Source organism: Somniosus microcephalus, chromosome 11, assembly GCF_052327205.1.
Source record: "Somniosus microcephalus isolate GS21.2 chromosome 11, FLI_Smic_1.0, whole genome shotgun sequence".
NCBI lineage: Eukaryota > Metazoa > Chordata > Chondrichthyes > Squaliformes > Somniosidae > Somniosus > Somniosus microcephalus.
In genome coordinates, this window is record NC_140997.1 from 238,973,340 (window position 1) to 238,994,269 (window position 20,930).

At 49.8% G+C, this 20,930-nt stretch overlaps 2 protein-coding genes across 3 annotated transcripts; both read left to right on the plus strand.

Annotated features, from left to right (window-relative positions):
• Positions 1–223: 223 nt before the first annotated feature.
• LOC147111376 (musculoskeletal embryonic nuclear protein 1-like) lies at positions 224–9,534 on the plus strand. The gene is made up of 3 exons (XM_086002203.1): positions 224–333; positions 422–545; positions 9,119–9,534. Exons 1-3 carry the CDS (start codon positions 325–327, stop codon positions 9,226–9,228), a joined length of 243 nt encoding a protein of 80 aa, XP_085858329.1. The 5' UTR covers positions 224–324; the 3' UTR covers positions 9,229–9,534.
• A 95-nt stretch (positions 9,535–9,629) lies between these two features.
• Positions 9,630–20,828, plus strand: LOC147111377 (uncharacterized). 2 transcript variants are annotated; one of them, XM_086002195.1, is made up of 2 exons: positions 9,630–17,840; positions 20,180–20,828. In XM_086002195.1, exon 1 carries the CDS (start codon positions 10,010–10,012, stop codon positions 12,317–12,319), a length of 2,310 nt encoding a protein of 769 aa, XP_085858321.1. In that variant the 5' UTR covers positions 9,630–10,009; the 3' UTR covers positions 12,320–17,840; positions 20,180–20,828. The 2 variants fall into 2 exon arrangements, with proteins under 2 accessions (XP_085858321.1, XP_085858322.1); XM_086002196.1 differs by having other exon boundaries at positions 12,323–17,840.
• The last annotated feature ends 102 nt before the right edge of the window (positions 20,829–20,930 follow it).

Below are 20,930 nucleotides of genomic sequence, written 5' to 3' on the forward strand. Positions count from 1 at the left end.
GTGTGGAGCATAAACACCAGCATGGGCCCGATGGGCCGAATGGCCTGTTTCTGTGCTGTAGACTCGATGTAATTCTATGTAATAAAACTGTAGCTTCCCTCCCACTGAGTCTCTGCAGCTGTCTGTAAACATCAAACAGGTTCAGTAAATTCTACAAAGAAGAATCATGGCTAATAATAACCGGCGGGTGACGGAGTCTGAGCTCATTCCCCACTCTCCAATTAGAAAATTCCCAGCAACAAAACTCGGAGCGAACTGAGTTCTGCCTCGGATCCCAACTGAGTGTCTCCGGGAGCGGATTAACTGTGAGGCGCCTCTAAAGTCATGTCGCAGGTAAGATCCCCAACTCCAGCTTGTCCGATGTGTCTTATTTGATTTATATTCTTTTTAAAACGGTTTTCTTGTAAAATGTGCCGTTTAGGAAGCGCAGGTTGTGAAGAAGAAACGACTGCCGATGAAGGAGGAAGATATTAAAGGAGCTCGCAATAAACTGGGAACTAAACCGAAAATCCAGTCCAAAACCTACCAGGTTATACAGCAGTGCGGTGAGTGTTGCAAATAAAGCAGGTTCTGGACAAGCGCTCTGAGCGCAGGTTCACTCTGACCCCAAATATTGAGCGGGTTCTGGGATGTCTTGTCTCCGAACTTGTCCAGTGATTTCCGTTCTGAGTCGGAGCAGTTATTTTTTAAAGTGAGATGTCAATTTATGTGAGCAGTTTTTGTAATTTAATTTTTATTCCTGAATCTGGAAGTGGAATTTCTCTGGATCTCAGTGTAGGTGATATACTGAAACACTGGCTCTGTGCTCCAATCTGTTTAATTATTTCCTCACCCAACCTCTATTCCACAAACCCAGGAGATAATTCGGGACAGATAAACACACCATTTAACAAATTTAACAATCTTCAGACCTGGATTAAACTTCCTGACCAGTTTTTGGATTATTCTTTGGGTTCAGCATCAGCAGTCACCCTGCTGTAAGTGAACCTTGTATCCCTACAATCTGGAGCGCACCTTTTGCTAAAATAGTGAGCCCTAGGAATGGTAGCTACTTGAATGTATTGTGTGCTGCCTGCAAAATTCTCTCTCTGAACAGTGGACTGAGGCACTGTGCATTCCGCCACATTTTGTAACCTCATGGCCCAGCATATCCCTCACTCCTCTATCACCATTGAATCAGGCGACCAACCCTGGTCCAAGGAGGAGTGTAGAAAAGCATGCGGAGAGCTGCATGTGTGAGAATGAGGTGCCAAGGAGCCCGAGAAAAACTGAGGTCATTTAGAGTTCAAAGGGAAAACCCTTCTGTGGCTGGAGTCGTACCAGAAATGAAGATAGTTATGGTTATCGGGGCCAATCATAGCAGCCCCAGGCTATCCCTGTTACATTCAACCTTTATAAATCACTGGTTAGGCCCCAGCTGGAGTATTGTATTCAATTCTGGGCACCGCACTTTAGAAAAGATATCAAGGCCTTAGAGAGGGTGCAGAGGAGATTTACTAAAATGATTCCAGAGCTGAGGGACTTTGTTTTTTTATTCCTTCATGGGATGTAATGCCATTGAAGACCAAGGGGCGGTGGTTAAGACTCTCGCTTGTTGGAGATAGTCATTGCCTGGTACTTGTGTGGTGCAAATGTTACCTGCCACTTATCAGCCCAAGCCTGAACGTCGTCCAGGTCTTGTTGCATGCGGGCATGGACTGCTTCATTATCTGAGGAGTTGTGAATGGCACTGAACACTGTGCAATCATCAGCGAACATCCCCACTTCTGACCTTATGATGGAGGGAAGGTCATTGATGAAGCAGCTGAAGATGGTTGGGCCTAGGACACTGCCCTGAGGAACTCCTGCAGCGATGTCCTGGGGCTGTGATGTTTGACCTCCAACCACCACAACCATCTTCCTTTGTGCTAGGTATGACTCCAGAGTTTTCACCCTGATTCCCATTAACTTCAGTTTTACTAGGGCTCCTTGATGCCACACTCAGTCAAATGCTGCCTTGATGTCAAGGGCGGTCACTCTCACCTCACCTCTGGAATTCAGCTCCTTTGTCCATGTTTGGACCAAGGATGTAATGAGGTCAGGAGCCAAGTGGTCTTGGCGGAACCCAAAACGGGCATCAGTAAGCAGGTTATTGGTGAATAAGTGCTGCTTGATAGCACTGTCGATGACACCTTCCATCACTTTGCTGATGATTGAGAGTAGACTGATGGGGCCGTAATTGGCCGGATTGGATTTGTCCTGCTTTTTGGGGACAGGACATACCTGGGCAGTTTTCCACATTGTCGGGTAGATACCAGTGTTGTAGCTGTACTGGAACAGCTTGGCTAGAGGCGCGGCTAGTTCTGGAGCACAAGACATCAGCACGATAGCCGGGATGTTGTCGGGGCCCACAGCCTTTGCTGTATCCAGTACGTTTAGCCATTTCTTGATGTCACGTGGAGTGAATTGAATGGCTGAAGACTGGCTTCTGTGATGGCGGGGACCCCAGCTTCCCCAGGTTGGCACCTCATTTTTAGGTACGCCTGGTGCTGCTCCTGGCATACTCTTCTACACTCCTTATTGAACCAGGGTTGGTCCCCTGGCTTGATGGTAATGGTAGGATGAGGGATATGCCGGGCCATGAGGTTACAGATTGTGGTGGAATACAATTTTGCTGTTGCTGATGGCCCGCAGCACCTCATGAATGCCCAGTTTTGAGCTGCTAGATCTGTTCTGAATCTATCCCATTTAGCATGGTGGTAGTGCTACACAACACGATGGAGAGTGTCCTCAGTGTGAACACAGGAGCTTGTCTCCACAATGACTGTGCGGTGGTCACTGCTACCAATGCTGTCATGGACAGATGCATCTGCGACAGGTAGATTGGGGAGGATGAGGTCAAGTTGGTTTTCCCTCGTGTTGGTTCTCTCAACACCTGTTGCGGCCCCAGACTGGCAGCTACATCATTCAGGACTCAGCCAGCTCGGTCAGTAGTAGTGCTACCGAGCCACTCTTGGTGATGGACATTCTGTGCCCTTGCTACTCTCAGTGCTTCTTCCAAGTGGTGTTCAACATGGAGGAGTACTGATTCATCAGTGGAGGGAGGGCAGTAGGTGGTAATCAGCAGGGGGTTTCCTTGCCTATGCTTGATCTGAAGCCATGAGACTTCATGGAGTCTGGAGTCAATGTTGAGGACTCCCAGGGGCACTCCTTCCCAACTGTATACCACTGTGCCAGCACCTCTGGTGGGTCTGTCCTGCCGGTGGGACAGGACATACCCAGGGATGGTGATGGAGGAGTTTGGGACATTGACTGAAAGGTATGATTCTGTGAGTATGACTATGTCAGGCTGTTGCTTGACTAGTCTGTGGGACAGCTCTCCCAATTTTGGCATAGGTCCCCAGATGTTGGTGAGGAGGACTTTGCCGGGTTGGCTGGGCTGAGTGTGCCGTTGTCGTATCCGTAGCCAGTGCCGAAGTTGATGCTGGGTGGTCCGTCCGGTTTTATTCTTATTATTGTGTTTCATAGTGGTTTGTTACAACAAGCCATTTCAGAGGGCAGTTAAGAGTTAACCACATTGCTGTGGGTCTGGAGTCACATATAGGCCAGAGCAGGTAAGGATGGCAGATTTCCTTCCCTAAAGGACATTAGTGAACCAGATATGTGGAAAGACTGGAGAAGCTGGGGTTGTTCTTCTTAAAGCAGACAAGGTTAAGGGGAGATTCAATGGACATGTTCAAAATCATGAAAGGTTTTGATAAAAGTAAATAAGGAGAAACTGTTTCCAGTGGCAGGAGCGTCGGTAACCAGAGGACACAGATTGAAGGTAATAATAATCATGGGGGATTTCAACTACCCCGGTATTAATTGGACAGAAGAGGTAGGTAACGGGATAAGGGAATGGAGTTCCTACAATGTGTACAGGACTCCTTTCTAACCCAATATGTAAAAAGCCCAATGAGGGAGGATTCACTTTTGGATCTAGTAATGAGGAATGAACCAGAGCAGATAAGTGACCATAATATAATACGCTTTAAGATAAAAATTTTAAAGGACATAAGCTATGACGAAAACCAGGGTAATAGATTGGAAAAAAGCTGATTTTGAGGGGCTCCGAATAGAATTGGTGGGAGTTGTCTATAGGCCTCCAAACAATAGTGGTAATCTAGGGGATGGTGTCAAACAGGAAATTAGAGGGTACTACAGTAATCATGGGAGTATTTAATCTACATATAGACTGGCCAAACCAAATTAGCAATAATACTGTGGAGGATGAATTCCTGGAGTGTGTACGAGATGGTTTTTTAGACCAGTACGTTGAGGAGCCAACTAGGGAACAGGCTATCCTAGATTGGGTATTGTGCAATGAGAAGGGGTTAATTAATAATCTTGTTGTGCAGGGTCCTTTAGGGAAGAGTGACCATAACATGATAGAATTCTTCATTAAGATGGAAAGTGAAGAAGTCAAATCCGAAAGTTGGATCCTAAATCTAAACAAAGGAAACTACGATGGTATGAGGAGTGAGTTGGCTATGATAGATTGGGGAGCTTCATTAAAAGGCATGATGATGGATAGGAGCGGCCCAACCATGGCTAACAAAAGAAATTAAGGATAGTATTAGATCCAAAGAGGAGTCATATAAAGTTGCCAGAAAAAGTAGCAAGCCTGAGGATTGGGAGCAGTTTAGAGTTCAGCAAAAAAGGACCAAGAGATTAAGAGGAGAAAAATATAGTGAGAGTAAACTTGCAAGGAACATAAAAGTGGACTGTAAAAGCTTCTACAAGTATGTAAAAAGAAAAAGATTAGTGAAGACAAATGTAGGTCCCTTAGTCAGAAACGGGAGAATTTATAATGGGGAACAAGGAAATGACAGAGCAATTAAAGAAATACTTTGGTTCTGTCTTCACGGAAGAGGACACAAATAACTTCCCAGAAATGCTAAGGAACCAAGGGTCTAGTGAGAAGGAGGAATTAAAGGAAATTAGTATTAGTAAAAAAAGTGCTGGAGAAATTAATGGGACTGAAAGCTGATAAATCCCCAGGGCCTGATAATCTGCATCCCAGAGTACTAAAAGAGGTGGCCATGGAAATAGTGGATGCATTGGTTGTCATCTTCCAAAATTCTATAGATTATGGAACAGTTCCGGCAGATTGGAGGGTGGCAAATGTAACCCTACTATTTAAAAAAGGAGAGAGAAAACCGGGAACTACAGACTAGTTAGCCTAACATCAGTAGTAGGGAAAATGCTAGAGTCTATTATAAAGGATGTGATAACAGGACACTTAGAAAATATCAACGGGATTAGACAAAGTCAACATGGATTTATGAAAGGGCAAGCGTGTTTGACAAACCTACTGGAGTTTTTTGAGGATGTAACTGGTAGAATAGATAAGGGAGAACCAGTGGATGTGGTGTAATAGGTGACCTAATAGGTCTAAGAGCGTTAAAAAAAAATAAGCCTGAAGGCTTTGTGTCTTAATGCGAGGAGCATTCGTAATAAGGTGGATGAATTGGCTGCACAAATAGAGGTAAACAAATATGATTTGGTTGGGATTACGGAAACGTGGCTCAAGGATGGCCAGGCTGGGAACTCAACATCCAGGGGTATTCGATATTCAGGAAAGATAGACAAAAAGGAAAGGGAGGTGGGGTAGCATTACTGGTTAAAGAAGGGATTAACACAATTGTAAGGAAGGATATTAGCTCTGATGATGTGGAATCTGTATGGGTAGAATTGAGAATTACCAAGGGGCAGAAAACGTTAGTGGGAGTGGTATATAGACCTCCAAACAGTAAGGCGGAGGTTGGGCATGGCATTAAAAGGGAAATTAAAGAAGCGTGCAATAAGGGCACAGCAGTCATCATGGGTGACTTTAATCTACATATAGATTGGGCTAACCAAATTAGTAATAATACGGTGGAGGAGGAATTCCTGGAGTGTTTACGGGATGGTTTCCTGGACCAATATGTCGCGGAACCAACCAGAGATCAGGCCATCTTAGACTGGGTATTATGTAACGAGAAAGGATTAATTAGCAATCTTGTTGTACGAGGCCCCTTGGGTCGGAGCGATCATAATATGATCGAATTCTTCATTAAGATGGAGAATGAAGTAGTTGACTCAAAGACTGGGGTCCTAAATTTAAATAAAGGAAACTACGATGGTCTGAGGCGCGAGTTGGGTAGGATTGATTGGGGAATGTCACTCAAAGGGTTGACGGTGGATAGGCAATGGCAAACATTCAAAGACCGCATGGATGAACCACAGAAAATGTTCATCCCAGTTTGGCACAAAAATAAAACAAAAAGGTGACTCAACGGTGGCTAACAAGGGAAATTAGGGATAGCATAAGATCCAAGGAGAGGACATAAAAATTGGACAGAAAAAGCAATAATCCTGAGGATTGGGAGCAATTTAGGATTCAACAAAGGAGGACAAAGGGATTAATTAAGAAGGGGAAAATAGAATATGAGAGTAAGCTTTCAGGGAACATAAAAACTGACTGTAAAATCTTTTATAGATATGTGAAGAGAAAAAGATTGGTGAAGTCAAGCGTAGGTCCCTTGCAGTCAGAATCAGGGGAATTTATAATGGGGAACAAAGAAATGGCAGACCAACTAAATATATATTTTGGTTCTGTCTTGACAAAGGAGGACACAAATAACCTCCCAGAGATACCAGGGAACATAGGGTCTGATGAAAGGGAGGAACTGAAAGAAATCAGTATTTGTAGGGAAATGGTGTTAGGGAAATTGATGGGATTGAAGGCTGATAAATCCCCAGGGCCTGATAATCTACATCCTAGGGTACTTAAGGAAGTGGCCCTAGAAATAGTAGATGCATTGCTGATCATCTTCCAACATTCGATGGAATCTGGAACAGTACCCATGGATTGGAAGGTAGCTAATGTTATCCCACTATTCAAAAAAGGTGGTAGAGAGAAAACGGGGAATTACAGACCGGTAAGCCTGACATCGGTAATGGGGAAAATGCTAGAGTCCATTATAAAAGATGTAATAGCAGAGCACTTGGAAAACAGTGACAGGATTGGACAAAGTCAACATGGATTCACAAAAGGTATATCGTGCTTGACTAATCTACTGGAATTTTTTGAGGATGTAACTGGTAAAATAGATAAGGGAGAACCAGTGGATGTGGTGTATCTGGACTTTCAGAAGGCTTTCGATAAGGTCCCGCATAAGAGATTAGCGTGTAAAGTTAAGGCAATTGGGATTGGGGGCAAGGTATTGACTTGGATAGAGAACTGGTTGGCAGACAGAAAATAAGAGTTGGTATAAACGGGTCCTTTTCCGAGTGGCAGGCAGTGACTAGTGGGGTACCGCAGGGATCGGTCCTTGGACCCCAGCTATTCACAATATATATTAATGATCTAGACAAGGGAACTAGATGTAATATCTCCAAATCTGCAGACGACACAAAGCTGGGTGGGCGTGTGCGCTGTGAGGAGGATGTCGAGAAACTCCAGGATGATTTGGACATGTTGGGTGATTGGGCAGAAACATGGCAGATGCAATATAACGTGGATAAATGTGAGGTTGTCCACTTTGGTGGCAAAAACAGGAAGGCAGATTATTATCTAAATGGCAATAGATTGGGAGAAGGGGAAGTGCGTCGAGACCTGGGTGTCCTTGTGCACCAGTCGCTGAAGGTAAGCATGCAGGTGCAGTACGCGGTTAAGAAGGCATGTTGGCCTTCGTAGCGAGAGGGTTTGAGTACAGGAACAAGGATGTCTTGCTGCAGTTGTACCTAGGGCCTTGGTGAGACCACATCTTGAGTATTGTGTGCAGTTTTGGTCGCCTTATCTGAGGAAGGATGTTCTTGCCATGGAAGGAGTTCAGTGAAGATTCACCAGGCTGATACCTGGGATGGCAGGAATGACGTATGAGGAGAGATTGGGTTGATTGGGCTTGTACTCGCTGGAGTTTAGAAGAATGAGAGGTGATCTCATTGAAACTTATAAAATTCTGACAGGACTGGACAGACTAGATGCAGGAAGGATGTTCCCGATGGTCGGGGAGTCCAGATCCAGGGGACACAGTCTAAGGATAAAGAGTAGGCCATTTAGGACAGAAATGAGGAGGAATTTCTTCACCCAGAGAGTGGTGAACCTGTGGAACTCTCTACCACAGAAGGCGGTGGAGGCCAGTTCATTAAATATATTCAAGAAGGAGTTGGATATATTTCTTAAGGCTAAAGGGATCAAGGGGTATGGGGAGAAAGCAGAGTATTATTTAAATGGTGATAGATTGGGAAATGTTGATGTACAAAAGGGACCTGGGTGTCCTTGTACACCAGTCACTGAAAGCAAACATGCAGGTGCAGCAAGCAATTAGGAAGGCAAATGGTATGTTGGCCTTCATTCCAAGAGGATTGGAGTACAGGAGAAAGGATGTCTTACTAGTTAAACAGGGCCTTGGTGAGACCACACCTGGAGTACTGTGTGCAGTTTTGGTCTCCTTACCTAAAAAAGGATATACTTGCCATAGAGGGAGTGCAGCGAAGGTTCACCAGACTGATTCCTGGGATGGCAGGACTGTCGTATGGAGAGAGATTGGGTCGACTAGGCCTGTATTCACTAGAGTTTAGAAGAATGAGAGGGCATCTCATTGAAATGTATAAAATTCTGACAGGGCTGGACGCAGGGAGGATGTTTCCCCTGGCTGGGGGGTCTAGAACGAGGGGTCACAGTCTCAGGATACGGGGCAAGACATTTAGGACTGAGATGAGGAGAAATTTCTTCACTCAGAGGGTGGTGAACCTGTGGAATTCTCTACCACAGAAGGCTGAGAAGGCCAAGTCACTGAATATATTTAAGAAGGAGATAGATAGATTTCTAGGCGCAAAAGGCGTCAAGAGGTATGGGGAGAGAGCGGGAATATGGTATTGAGATAGAAGATCAGCCATGATCATATTGAATGGCCAACTCCTGCTCTTATTTTTCTATGTTTCTATGACAGAGTGGATACAGAGAGAATATTTCCAGTTGTGGGGAAGAGCAAAACTAGAGGTGTGACAGGATTACTCTGAACCCCATGCATCTACGGTCGGTGGCCGGGGTTGGTGGGACAGTTCTGTGACTGTTTCTGACGTTTATACCCATTGTTTGTACTAACAGAGCAGGAAGGCATTGTCGCTCCTTCTGTCTTCAGCGCTACGAGAACGGGACAAGAGACGGTGTTCACAAAGGAAGCCGGAGATCCGCCAAAGAGCGTTTTCAGTAAATGAGCAAAGTTTTGCTTCCGCTAAAGGATGGAGGACAGTCAGAGATGGTTTGGAAACTCTAGTTTGAACAGACGTGGCTTCGACCCTCAGTAACAACCAGCTTCCAGCACACAACGCAACTCACTCCAGCTCTCCCCAAAATATCCCGTCTACTTAAATAGTTCCGGTTTATTACTTGATTAGGATCAAATATTTGGCAATTTCTCTGTTAAAGAGAACAGCAGCAATCTGATTTTGTGAAGAAATCCCAATTATTTTTTATATAATAAAAAACAAAAAATAAAAGTCACTTCCTGATTTTACATCCCGCAGGTCGAGTGGATTCGATTTATTAATGTATAAAGTTTCTGGATCAGAAAAGCATCTGATTAGAAAACAAGACTGAATTGTCAAAACGCTTCAAATAAACCGACCATTTGAGGTCTGTGACCTTAACCAACTCAGAGCTCCACTCACTTATTTACACTGTCTCTCCAGAAACACGAGGAGGAGGAATTGGGTCACGTCGCACCTGGATTTCAATCAGACCAAGTTTAGCAGTGGGACGACACAAACCCAATCTGTGAAATTCGCGGTGTCCCCAACAATCGCCAAAAACAGACGTTAGGCCCCTTAAATATGTAAATACGGGCCTACGCTTATTCAAGCACCGCTCTTTAAAACGTGCTCCAGGTGATCGGGCCGGACTCGTTCAGAGGTCTTCAGCGTAGACCCATAGTTTTTAAAACAATGAGACAGATGGTGCTAGTGGTAGGGGGAATGTTTGTCATACATCAGGTGGCCAATGATACACCTTCCTCCATCCCACCCCGACACCGGGACCCCTCGTGTCAACTCCCACCCAGACACCGGGACCCCTCGTGTCAACTCCCACCCCGACACCGGGACCCCTCGTGTCAACTCCCACCCCGACACCGGGACCCCTCGTGTCAACTCCCACCCCGACACCGGGACCCCTCGTGTCAACTCCCACCCCGACACCGGGACCCCTCGTGTCAACTCCCACCCCGACACCGGGACCCCTCGTGTCAACTCCCACCCCGACACCGGGGCCCCTCGTGTCAACTCCCACCCCGACACCGGGACCCCTCGTGTCAACTCCCACCCCGACACCGGGACCCCTCGTGTCAACTCCCACCCCGACACCGGGACCCCCCGTGTCAACTCCCACCCCGACACCGGGACCCCCCCGTGTCAACTCCCACCCCGACACCGGGACCCCTCGTGTCAACTCCCACCCCGACACCGGGACCCCCCGTGTCAACTCCCACCCCGACACCGGGACCCCCCGTGTCAACTCCCACCCCGACACCGGGACCCCCCGTGTCAACTCCCACCCCGACACCGGGACCCCCTCGTGTCAACTCCCACCCCGACACCGGGACCCCTCGTGTCAACTCCCACCCCGACACCGGGACCCCTCGTGTCAACTCCCACCCCGACACCGGGACCCCTCGTGTCAACTCCCACCCCGACACCGGGGCCCCTCGTGTCAACTCCCACCGGGACCCCTCGTGTCAACTCCCACCCCGACACCGGGACCCCTCGTGTCAACTCCCACCCCGACACCGGGACCCCCCGTGTCAACTCCCACCCCGACACCGGGACCCCTCGTGTCAACTCCCACCCCGACACCGGGACCCCCCGTGTCAACTCCCACCCCGACACCGGGACCCCCTCGTGTCAACTCCCACCCCGACACCGGGACCCCTCGTGTCAACTCCCACCCCGACACCGGGACCCCTCGTGTCAACTCCCACCAGACACCGGGACCCCTCGTGTCAACTCCCACCCCGACACCGGGACCCCTCGTGTCAACTCCCACCCCGACACCGGGGCCCCTCGTGTCAACTCCCACCCCGACACCGGGACCCCTCGTGTCAACTCCCACCCCGACACCGGGACCCCTCGTGTCAACTCCCACCCCGACACCGGGACCCCTCGTGTCAACTCCCACCCCGACACCGGGGCCCCTCGTGTCAACTCCCACCCCGACACCGGGACCTCTCGTGTCAACTCCCACCGGGACCCCTCGTGTCAACTCCCACCCCGACACCGGGACCCCTCGTGTCAACTCCCACCCCGACACCGGGACCCCTCGTGTCAACTCCCACCCCGACACCGGGGCCCCTCGTGTCAACTCCCACCCCGACACCGGGACCTCTCGTGTCAACTCCCACCGGGACCCCTCGTGTCAACTCCCACCCCGACACCGGGACCCCCCGTGTCAACTCCCACCCCGACACCGGGGCCCCTCGTATCAACTCCCACCCCGACACCGGGGCCCCTCGTATCAATTCCCACCCCGACACCGGGGCCCCTCGTATCAACTCCCACCCCGACACCGGGGCCCCTCGTATCAACTCCCACCCCGACACCGGGGCCCCTCGTTTCACCTCCCACCCCGACCTCTCGTGTCAACTCCCACCGGGACCCCTCGTGTCAACTCCCACCCCGACACCGGGACCCCTCGTGTCAACTCCCACCCCGACACCGGAACCCCTCGTATCAACTCCCACCCCGACACCGGGACCCCTCGTATCAACTCCCACCCCGACACCGGGGCCCCTCGTATCAATTCCCACCCCGACACCGGGGCCCCTCGTTTCAACTCCCACCCCGACACCAGGACCCCTCGTATCAACTCCCACCCCGACACCGGGACTCCACATGTCAACTCACACCCAGACACCGGGACCCCTCGTATCAACTCCCACCCCGACACCGGGGCCCCTCGTATCAACTCCCACCCCGACACCGGGGCCCCTCGTTTCAACTCCCACCCCGACACCGGGGCCCCTCGTTTCACCTCCCACCCCGACACCGGGGCCCCTCGTATCAATTCCCACCCCGACACCGGGGCCCCTCGTTTCAACTCCCACCCCGACACCAGGACCCCTCGTATCAACTCACACCCAGACACCGGGACCCCTCATATCAACTCCCACCCCGACACCGGGACTCCACATATCAACTCACACCCAGACACCGGGACCCCTCGTATCAACTCCCACCCCGACACCGGGACTCCACATATCAACTCCCACCGACACCGGGACCCCTCGTATCAACTCCCACCTCTCCAGTGTCATAGAGTCATAACAGCACAGCAGGTCGCCATTCAGCCCATCAAGTCCATGCCAGCTCTCTGTAGAGCAATCCAGTCAGTCCCATATCCCCGTAGCCCTGCAAGTTTATTTCCCTCAAGTGCCTATCCAGTCTCCCCTTGAAAACATTGAGTGTCTCCGCTTCCACCACTTCCGTCAGCAGCGAATTCCAGGTCATCACCACTTGCTGCGTAAATTTTTTTCCCTCACGTCCCTCCTGTATCGCTTGCCCAAAACCTTAAATCTGTGTCCCCTAGTTCTTGTATCATCAACTAGTGGGAACAGCCTTTCCCTGTCTAGCCTATCCAAAGCTGTCATAATCTTGTACACCTCTATCAAATCACCCCGCAACCTCCTTTGCTCTAATGAAAACAAATCCAGCTTCTCCAACCTGTCCTTGTAGCTAAGATCCCCCATCCCCAGAACCATTCTGGTAAATCTCCTCTGCACCTTCTCAAGGGCCTTCACATCCTTCCTAAAGTGTGGTGACCAGAACTGGGCGCAATACTACTCTTACATAAGAACATAAGAAGTAGTAGTAGGAGTAGGCCATACGGCCCCTCGGGCCTGCTCCGCCATTCAATAGGATCATGGCTGATCCGAACCTAGACTCACGTCCACTTCCCTGCCAGCTCCCCGTAACCCCTAATTCCCTTATCAGCTAGGAAACTGTATCTCCGTTTTAAATTTATTTAATGTCGCAGCTTCCACAGCTCTCTGAGGTAGCAAATTCCATAGATTTACTACCCTCTGAGTGAAGAAGTTTCTCCTCATCTCAGTTTTGAAACGGCAGCCCCTTATTCTAAGATTATGCCCCCTAGTTCTAGTCTCACCCATCAGTGGAAACATCCTCCCCGCATCCACCCGATCAAGCCCCCTCACAATCTTATATGTTTCGATAAGATCGCCTCTCATTCTTCTGAATTCCAATGAGTAGAGGCCCAACCTACTCAACCTTTCCTCAGAAGTCAACCCCCTCATCTCCGGAATCAACCGAGTGAACCTTCTCTGAACTGCCTCGAGAGCAAGTATATCTTTTCTTAAATATGGAAACCAAAACTGTATGCAATATTCCAGGTGTGGCCTCACCAGTACCCTGTATAACTGAAGCAAGACTTCCCTGCTTTTATACTCCATCCCCCTTGCAATAAAAGCCAAGATTCCATTGGCCTTCCTGATCACCTGCTGTACCTGCATACTAACCTTCTGTGTTTCATGCACCAGGACCCCCAGATCCCTTTGTACTGTAGCACTTTCTCTCCATTTAGATAATAACTTGCTCTTTGATTTTTTCTGCCAAAGTGCATAACCTCACACTTTCCAACATTATACTCCATCTGCCAAATCTCTGCCCACTCACTTAGCCTGTCTATGTCTTTTTGCAGGTTTTTTATGTCCTCCTCACTCACTGCTTTCCCTCCCATCTTTGTATCGTCGACAAACTTGGATATGTTGCATTTGGTCCCCTCCTCCAAATCGTTAATATAGATTGTAAAGAGTTGGGGTCCCAGCACTAACCCCTGCGGAACACCACTAGTTACTGATTGCCAACCCGAGAATGAACCATTTATCCCCACTCTGTTTTCTGTTAGATAGCCAATCTTCCACCCATGCCAGTATATTACCCCCAATCCTGTGATTTTTTATCTTGTGCAGTAATCTTTTGTGTGGCACCTTGTCAAATGCCTTTTGGAAGTCCAAATATACCACATCCACTGGTTCCCCTTTATCCACCCTGTTTGTTACATCCTCAAAGAATTCAAGCAAATTTGTCAAACATGACTTCCCCTTCATAAAACCATGCTGACTCTGTCCGATTAAATTATGCTTATCCAAATGTCCTGTTACTGCTTCCTTAATAATGGACTCCAACATTTTACCAACTACAGATGTTAGGCTAACTGGCCTATAGTTTCCAGCCTTCTGTCTACCTCCCTTTTTAAATAAGGGCGTTACATTAGCAGTTTTCCAATCTGTTGGGACCTTTCCTGAATCCAGGGAGTTTTGGAAAATTACCACCAATGCATCCGCAATCCCTACCGCTACTTCTCTCAAGACCCTAGGATGTAAGCCATCAGGTCCAGGGGATTTATCCGCCTTAAGTCCCATTATCTTACCGAGTACCATCTCCTTAGTGATTTTAAACGTGTTTAGCTCCTCCCCCCCCCCCATAGCCCCCTGTTTGTCCAGTGTTGGGATATTTTTAGTGTCCTCTACTGTAAAGACTGATACAAAATATTTGTTCAGCGTTTTTGCCATCTCCATGTTCCCCACTACTAATTTCCCGGTCTCGTCCTCTAAGGGACCAACATTCACTTTAGCCACCCTTTTTCTTTTTATATAACTGTAGAAACTCTTGCTATCTGTTTTTATATTTTTTGCTAGTTTACTTTCATAATCTATCTTCCCTTTCTTAATTAATCTTTTAGTTATTCTTTGCTGGCTTTTAAATGCTTCCCAATCTTCTATCCTCCCACTAGATTTGGCTACTTTATATGCCCTTGTTTTCAGTCGGATACTATCCTTTATTACTTTACTAAGCCACGGATGGCTGTCTTTTCTTTTACGCCCCTTTTTCCTCAGTGGAATATATTTTTCTTGAAAGTTGTGAAATGTCTCCTTGAATGTACACCACTGCTCATGTACCGTCTTACACCTTAATCTATTTTCCCAGTCCACTTTAGTCAACTCTGCTCTCATACCTTCATAATCTCCTCTGCACCTTCTCAAGGGCCTTCACATCCTTCCTAAAGTGTGGTGACCAGAACTGGACGCAATACTACTCTTCTCTTAGGCAGTCCCTCGGAACCGAGGATGACTTGCTTCTATATTAAAAATGCGGGACCTACAGTCTCTGTCACAGATGGGGCAGACAGTGGTTGAAGGGGCAGGTGGTTGGGGTGCTTGGGTTGACGTGCGCTCCTTGCGCTGCCTGCGCTTGCTCCCAGCAAAGAGGCTCGAGGTGTTCGGCGCCTTCCCGGATGCTTCTCCTTCACTTTGTGCGGTCTTGGGCCAGGGATTCCCAGATGTCGCAAGGTGGATGCAATACTACAGTTGTGGCCTAACTAGCGCTTTGTAAAGGTTCAGCATAACTTCTTTACTTTTGTACTCAATACCTCTATTTATGAAGCCCAAGATCCTATATGCTTTGCTAACCACTCTCTCAATATGTCCTGCCACCTTCAGGGACCTATGCACATTAACTCCCAGGTCCCTCTGTCCCTGCACACTCTTTAAAACTGTGCCATTAAGTGTATATTTCCTCTCCCTGTTCCTTCTGCCAAAATGCATCACCTCACACTTCTCTGTATTAAATTCCATCTGCCACTTGTCTGCCCATTCTGCTAGCCTTTCTATGTCCTGTTGTAGTTGATTGGTTTCATCATCACTGTTTGCCACACTTCCAAGTTTGGTGTCATTGGCAAATTTAGAAATTCTACTCTATTCCAATATCCAGGTAATTTATATATATCAGAAAAAGCAGTGGCCCCAGCACTGACCCTTGGGGAACACCACTGTCTACCATCATCCAGTCTGAAAAACAGCCATTTACCACAACTCGTTGTTTTCTGTCCTTAAGCCAATTCCTTATCCAAACTGCCACTGACCCAGCTATTCCATGAGCCTCAATTTTGTTAACCAGCCTTCTATGTGGTACTTTGTCAAACGCCTTCCAAAAATCCATGTAGACAACATCCATAGAAACAAAGAAGATAGGAGCAGGGCCTTTCGGCCCCTCGAGCCTGCTCCGCCATTCAATGCGATCATGGCTGATCATCCAAGTTTAGTACCTGGTACGTGCTTTCTCCCCATACCCCTTGATCCCTTTAGCCTTAAGAAATATATCCAACTCCTTCTTGAATATATTTAATGAATTGGCCTCTACTGCCTTCTGTGGTAGAGAATTCCACAGGTTCACCACTCTCTGGGTGAAGAAATTCTTCCTCATTTCTGTCCTAAAAGGCCTACCCCTTATCCTTAGACTGTGACCCCTGGTTCTGGATTCCCCGACCATCGGGAACATCCTCCCTGGATCTAGTCTGTCCAGTCCAGCCAGAATTTTATAAGTTTCAATGAGATCCCCTCTCATTCTTCTAAACTCCAGCGAGTACAAGCCCAATCGACCCAATCTCTCCTCATACGTCATTCCTGCCATCCCAGGTATCAGTTTGGTGAATCTTCGCTGAACTCCTTCCATGGCAAGAATATCCTGTGGTAAACCACTGTTTGTATTCCACTGTGTACATGCCTGGACATGCCTCGGCTGACTCCTCCCACAAGTCCTAGTATAAAGGTGACTGCTCCCCAGCCCTTTGTATTCTGGACCGGTCGACCACTCGAGGCAGACCTTCATTCTTTTGTTAATAAAAGCCTTTAGTTACTCTCTTAACTCTCAGTCTTTTATGAGTAATTGATAGCGCTTCAATTTTATTAACAACATTTTTATAATGGAGAAGATCCTCACACCAGCATGCCTGGACTTAGATCATCGGGAGGCGGACTCATCCACCAAGTTTACTCACTGGCTTAAGTGTTTCGAAAAATTCCTGACCGCCTCCGCAGCAATCAAATCGGACGAGGACAAACTGGATGTCCTGACCTCCAAAGTGAACCACCGAGTGTACTCGGTCATCCAAGACGCGACCTCGTACGCGGACGCTATCAAGCTCCTCAAGGACCAGTACACGCGCCCAGTGAACGAAGTGTACGCCAGGCACCTTCTGGGGAGTCGTAAACAACAACCTGGGGAATCGACCGTGGAATACCTTCAGGCACTGTCTGTGCTTGGCCGGGCCTGTGGTTGTAAGGATGTAAAGGCCGCCGTGTACACAGAGGAACTTATCCGGGACGCTTTTGTAGCGGGCCACAGATCCAATTACACCCGACAGCGACTGTTGGAGCAGAGTGACCTCGACCTCAACAAGGCCTCTGAACTCGCACTATCATTGGATGCAGCCTACCGGGGCATGGATGCCTGCTCCTCTGCACCGTGGACGCCGCGGGGAATGACAGCCTGGGACACGGTAGGACCGCCTCATAGCGCCGTGCCACCCCAGCCACGGCCCAACTACCGCAGCAGTGTCCCAAGGCCAGACAGCAGTGCCCCAAGGCCAGAAATGCTACTTCTGTGGCCAGGCAAAACACCCCAGAGCGCGCTGCCCGGCGAAAAACGCGATCTGCTCGGGCTGCGGGAAGAAGGGGCACTACGCTAGCGTCTGCAGGGCCAAAGCCACCCCGAACCCCAGCAGCGCCGCGTGTGGGCCATGCGGGCCGCCATCTTGGGCCTCCCCGGCCATGTGCGAACCACCGGTACAGCAGCCATTTTGGACGCCTCCAGCCACATGGGGATCATGGACGCCGCCATCTTGGACGACAGCCGGAACGCAGCAGGCCCCCAACACCGCCTCATCTGATACCCGCAGCGACACACCGACCCCTACGCTGGCATCCGTTACACTGGACCAAGCGAGACCGCACCAGCTGGCCAGTTCCACAATGGACATTAAGGTAAATGGTCACGATACAATCTGCCTTTTTGACTCTGGGAGCACGGAGAGCTTCATCCACCCCGACACGGTGCGGCGTTGCTCTCTCCCAGTCCTGCCTGCGCACCAGCGGATTTCTATGGCCTCCGAGTCCCAGTCGGTGGACATCGGCGGCTACTGCGTGGTGACACTCGTAGTAGACGGGACTGTGTACGATCATTTTAAACTTCTGGTCCTGCCCGACCTCTGCGCTGCCGTCCTGCTGGGGTTAGATTTTCAGTGCCACCTTAAAAGTGTTACGATGGCGTACGGTGGACCCCTACCCCCACTCACAGTCCGCAGCCAGCAGCTTCCAAATTGCCCGCCGCGCACCAGGTGCAACCTCTCCACACTCAGAGTCACCCCCCCGCCACTGTTTGCTAACCTCACCCCCGACTGTAAGCCCATCGCCACAAAGAGCAGGCGATACAGTGCCGGGGACAGGGTTTTCATTAAAACCAAAGTGAAGCGGCTCCTGAAGGAAGGGATTATTGAGGGCAGCACCAGCCCCTGGCGAGCCCAGGTTGTGGTCGTTAAGACCGGCGAGAAGCAGCGCCTGGTCATCGACTGCAGCCAGACAATAAATCGCTACACCCTGCTGGACGCCTACCCACTCCCCCGCATAGCTGATATGGTCAACCAGATCGCGCAGTACCGCGTCTTCTCGACCATTGACCTGAAATCAGCGTACCACCAGCTCCCTATCCGCCCTGAGGACCGCCAGTACACTGCCTTTGAGGCAAACGGCCGCCTCTATCACTTCCTTAGGGCTCCCTTTGGCGTCACCAACGGGGTCTCCGTCTTCCAAAGGGAGATGGACCGGATGGTAGATCAAAATGCGTTGCAGGCCACTTTCCCATATCTGGACAATGTGACCATCTGCGGCCGTGACTTGCAGGACCATGACGCAAACCTCGAAAAATTCCTCCGCACCGCCCAACTCCTGAACCTGACATATAACAAGGAGAAGTGCATATTCCGCACAAACCGCCTCGCCATCCTTGGCTGTGTTGTGGAACACGGAGTCATCGGCCCCGACCCCGACCGGATGCGTCCCCTTATGGAACTCCCACTGCCCCACTGCCTCAAGGCCCTGAAGAGGTGCCTAGGGTTTTTCTCCTATTACGCCCAGTGGGTCCCCTACTGTGCGGACAAGGCCCGTCCACTGATCAAGTCCACCTCTTTTCCCTTGACGGCAGAGGCCCGCTTAGCCTTCCACCGTATCAAGGAGGACATTGCCAAAGCCACCATGCACGCAGTGGACGAATCCATCCCCTTCCAGGTGGAAAGCGACGCGTCCGACTTTGCCCTGGCCGCTACCCTCAATCAGGCGGGGAGACCCGTGGCCTTCTTTTCACGAACCCTCCAAGGCCCGGAGACCAGACACTCCGCTGTTGAGAAGGAGGCCCAGGCGATTGTGGAGGCTGTGCGTCATTGGAGGCACTACCTGGCCGGAAAACGATTTACCCTGCTCACTGACCAGCGTTCAGTTGCTTTCATGTTTAACAACAAGCAGAGGGGCAAAATCAAAAATGACAAGATCTTGAGGAGGAGAATCGAACTTTCCACCTACAATTACAAGATCTTGTACCGGCCCGGGAAGCTCAATGAACCCCCGGATGCGCTATCGCGTGGCACCTGCGCCAGCGCGCAGATCGATAGACTGCGGGCCCTCCACAATGACCTCTGCCACCCGGGGGTCACCAGGTTCTTCCACTTCATCAAGGCCCGCAACCTGCCTTACTCTATTGAGGAGGTCAGGACCATGACCAGGAACTGCCAAGTCTGCGCTGAGTGCAAACCGCACTTTTATAGACCAGACAGGGCCCACCTGATAAAAGCCACTCGCCCCTTCGAGCGCCTGAGCGTTGATTTTAAAGGGCCTCTCCCCTCCTCCGACCGCAATGTGTACTTCCTCAATATTATTGATGAGTACTCCCGTTTCCCGTTCGCCATCCCCTGCCCGGACATGACCAGTGCCACGGTCATTAAATGTCTGAACAACCTCTTCACCCTGTTCGGTTTCCCCAGCTATATCCATAGCGACCGGGGCTCATCATTTATGAGCGACGAACTCCGTCAGTACCTGCTAACTAGGGGTATTGCCACAAGCAGGACCACCAGTTACAACCCCCGGGGGAACGGACAGGTGGAAAGAGAAAATGCGACAGTTTGGAAGGCCGCCCTGCTAGCCTTAAAGTCTAGGGGCCTTCCAACCTCCCGCTAGCAGGATGTGCTCCCCGATGCGCTCCACTCTATTCGGTCACTGCTCTGCACTGCCACTAACGCCACCCCTCATGAGAAAATGTTTGTCTTCCTAAGGAAGTCCACATCGGGGACATCACTACCGCCATGGCTGACGTCCCCAGGGCCGGTCCTACTGAGAAGGCACGCGAGGACCCATAAAACGGACCCCCTGGTCGAGAGGGTCGACCTCCTCCATGCCAACCCCCAGTATGCTTACATTGCATACCCGGACGGGCGGGAGGACAGTTTCCATAAGAGACCTTGCACCCTCGGGGGCCGCAGTAACCCACTACTCACTACCACCCCCCCCCACGACCCGATAACCAGCCCCAGCAGACGGCAGGCCTGGGCCCCGCGACCCACTCAACATCTACGAGGACGACACGCCTGTGCCACAGCCTACGCAGGACTCGACGCCGGAAGCTCCACTACCCCTGCCGTCGCCACGCCGATCACAGCGGCAGACAAGACCTCCGGAGAGACTCCAATACACTAACTTTTAATACACTTCACCCCACCGGACTCAATTTTAAACAAGGGGTGAATGTGGTAAACCACTGTTTGTATTCCACTGTGTACATGCCTGGACATGCCTCGGCTGACTCCTCCCACAAGTCCTAGTATAAAGGTGACTGCTCCCCAGCCCTTTGTATTCTGGACCGGTCGACCACTCGAGGCAGACCTTCATTCTTTTGTTAATAAAAGCCTTTAGTTACTCTCTTAACTCTCAGTCTTTTATGAGTAATTGATAGCGCTTCATATCCTTCCTCAGATAAGGCGACCAAAACTGCACACAATACTCAAGATGTGGTCTCACCACAGCCCT

Bases quoted from the DNA above. Each gene is read 5' to 3' on its own strand.
- LOC147111376 (XM_086002203.1), top strand. The intron at 546-9,118 runs GTGAGTGTTGCA...TTGTACTAACAG, and splicing joins CCAGGTTATACAGCAGTGCG to AGCAGGAAGGCATTGTCGCT.
- LOC147111377 (XM_086002195.1), top strand. From the start codon at position 10,010: ATGATACACCTTCCTCCATCCCACCCCGACACCGGGACCCCTCGTGTC.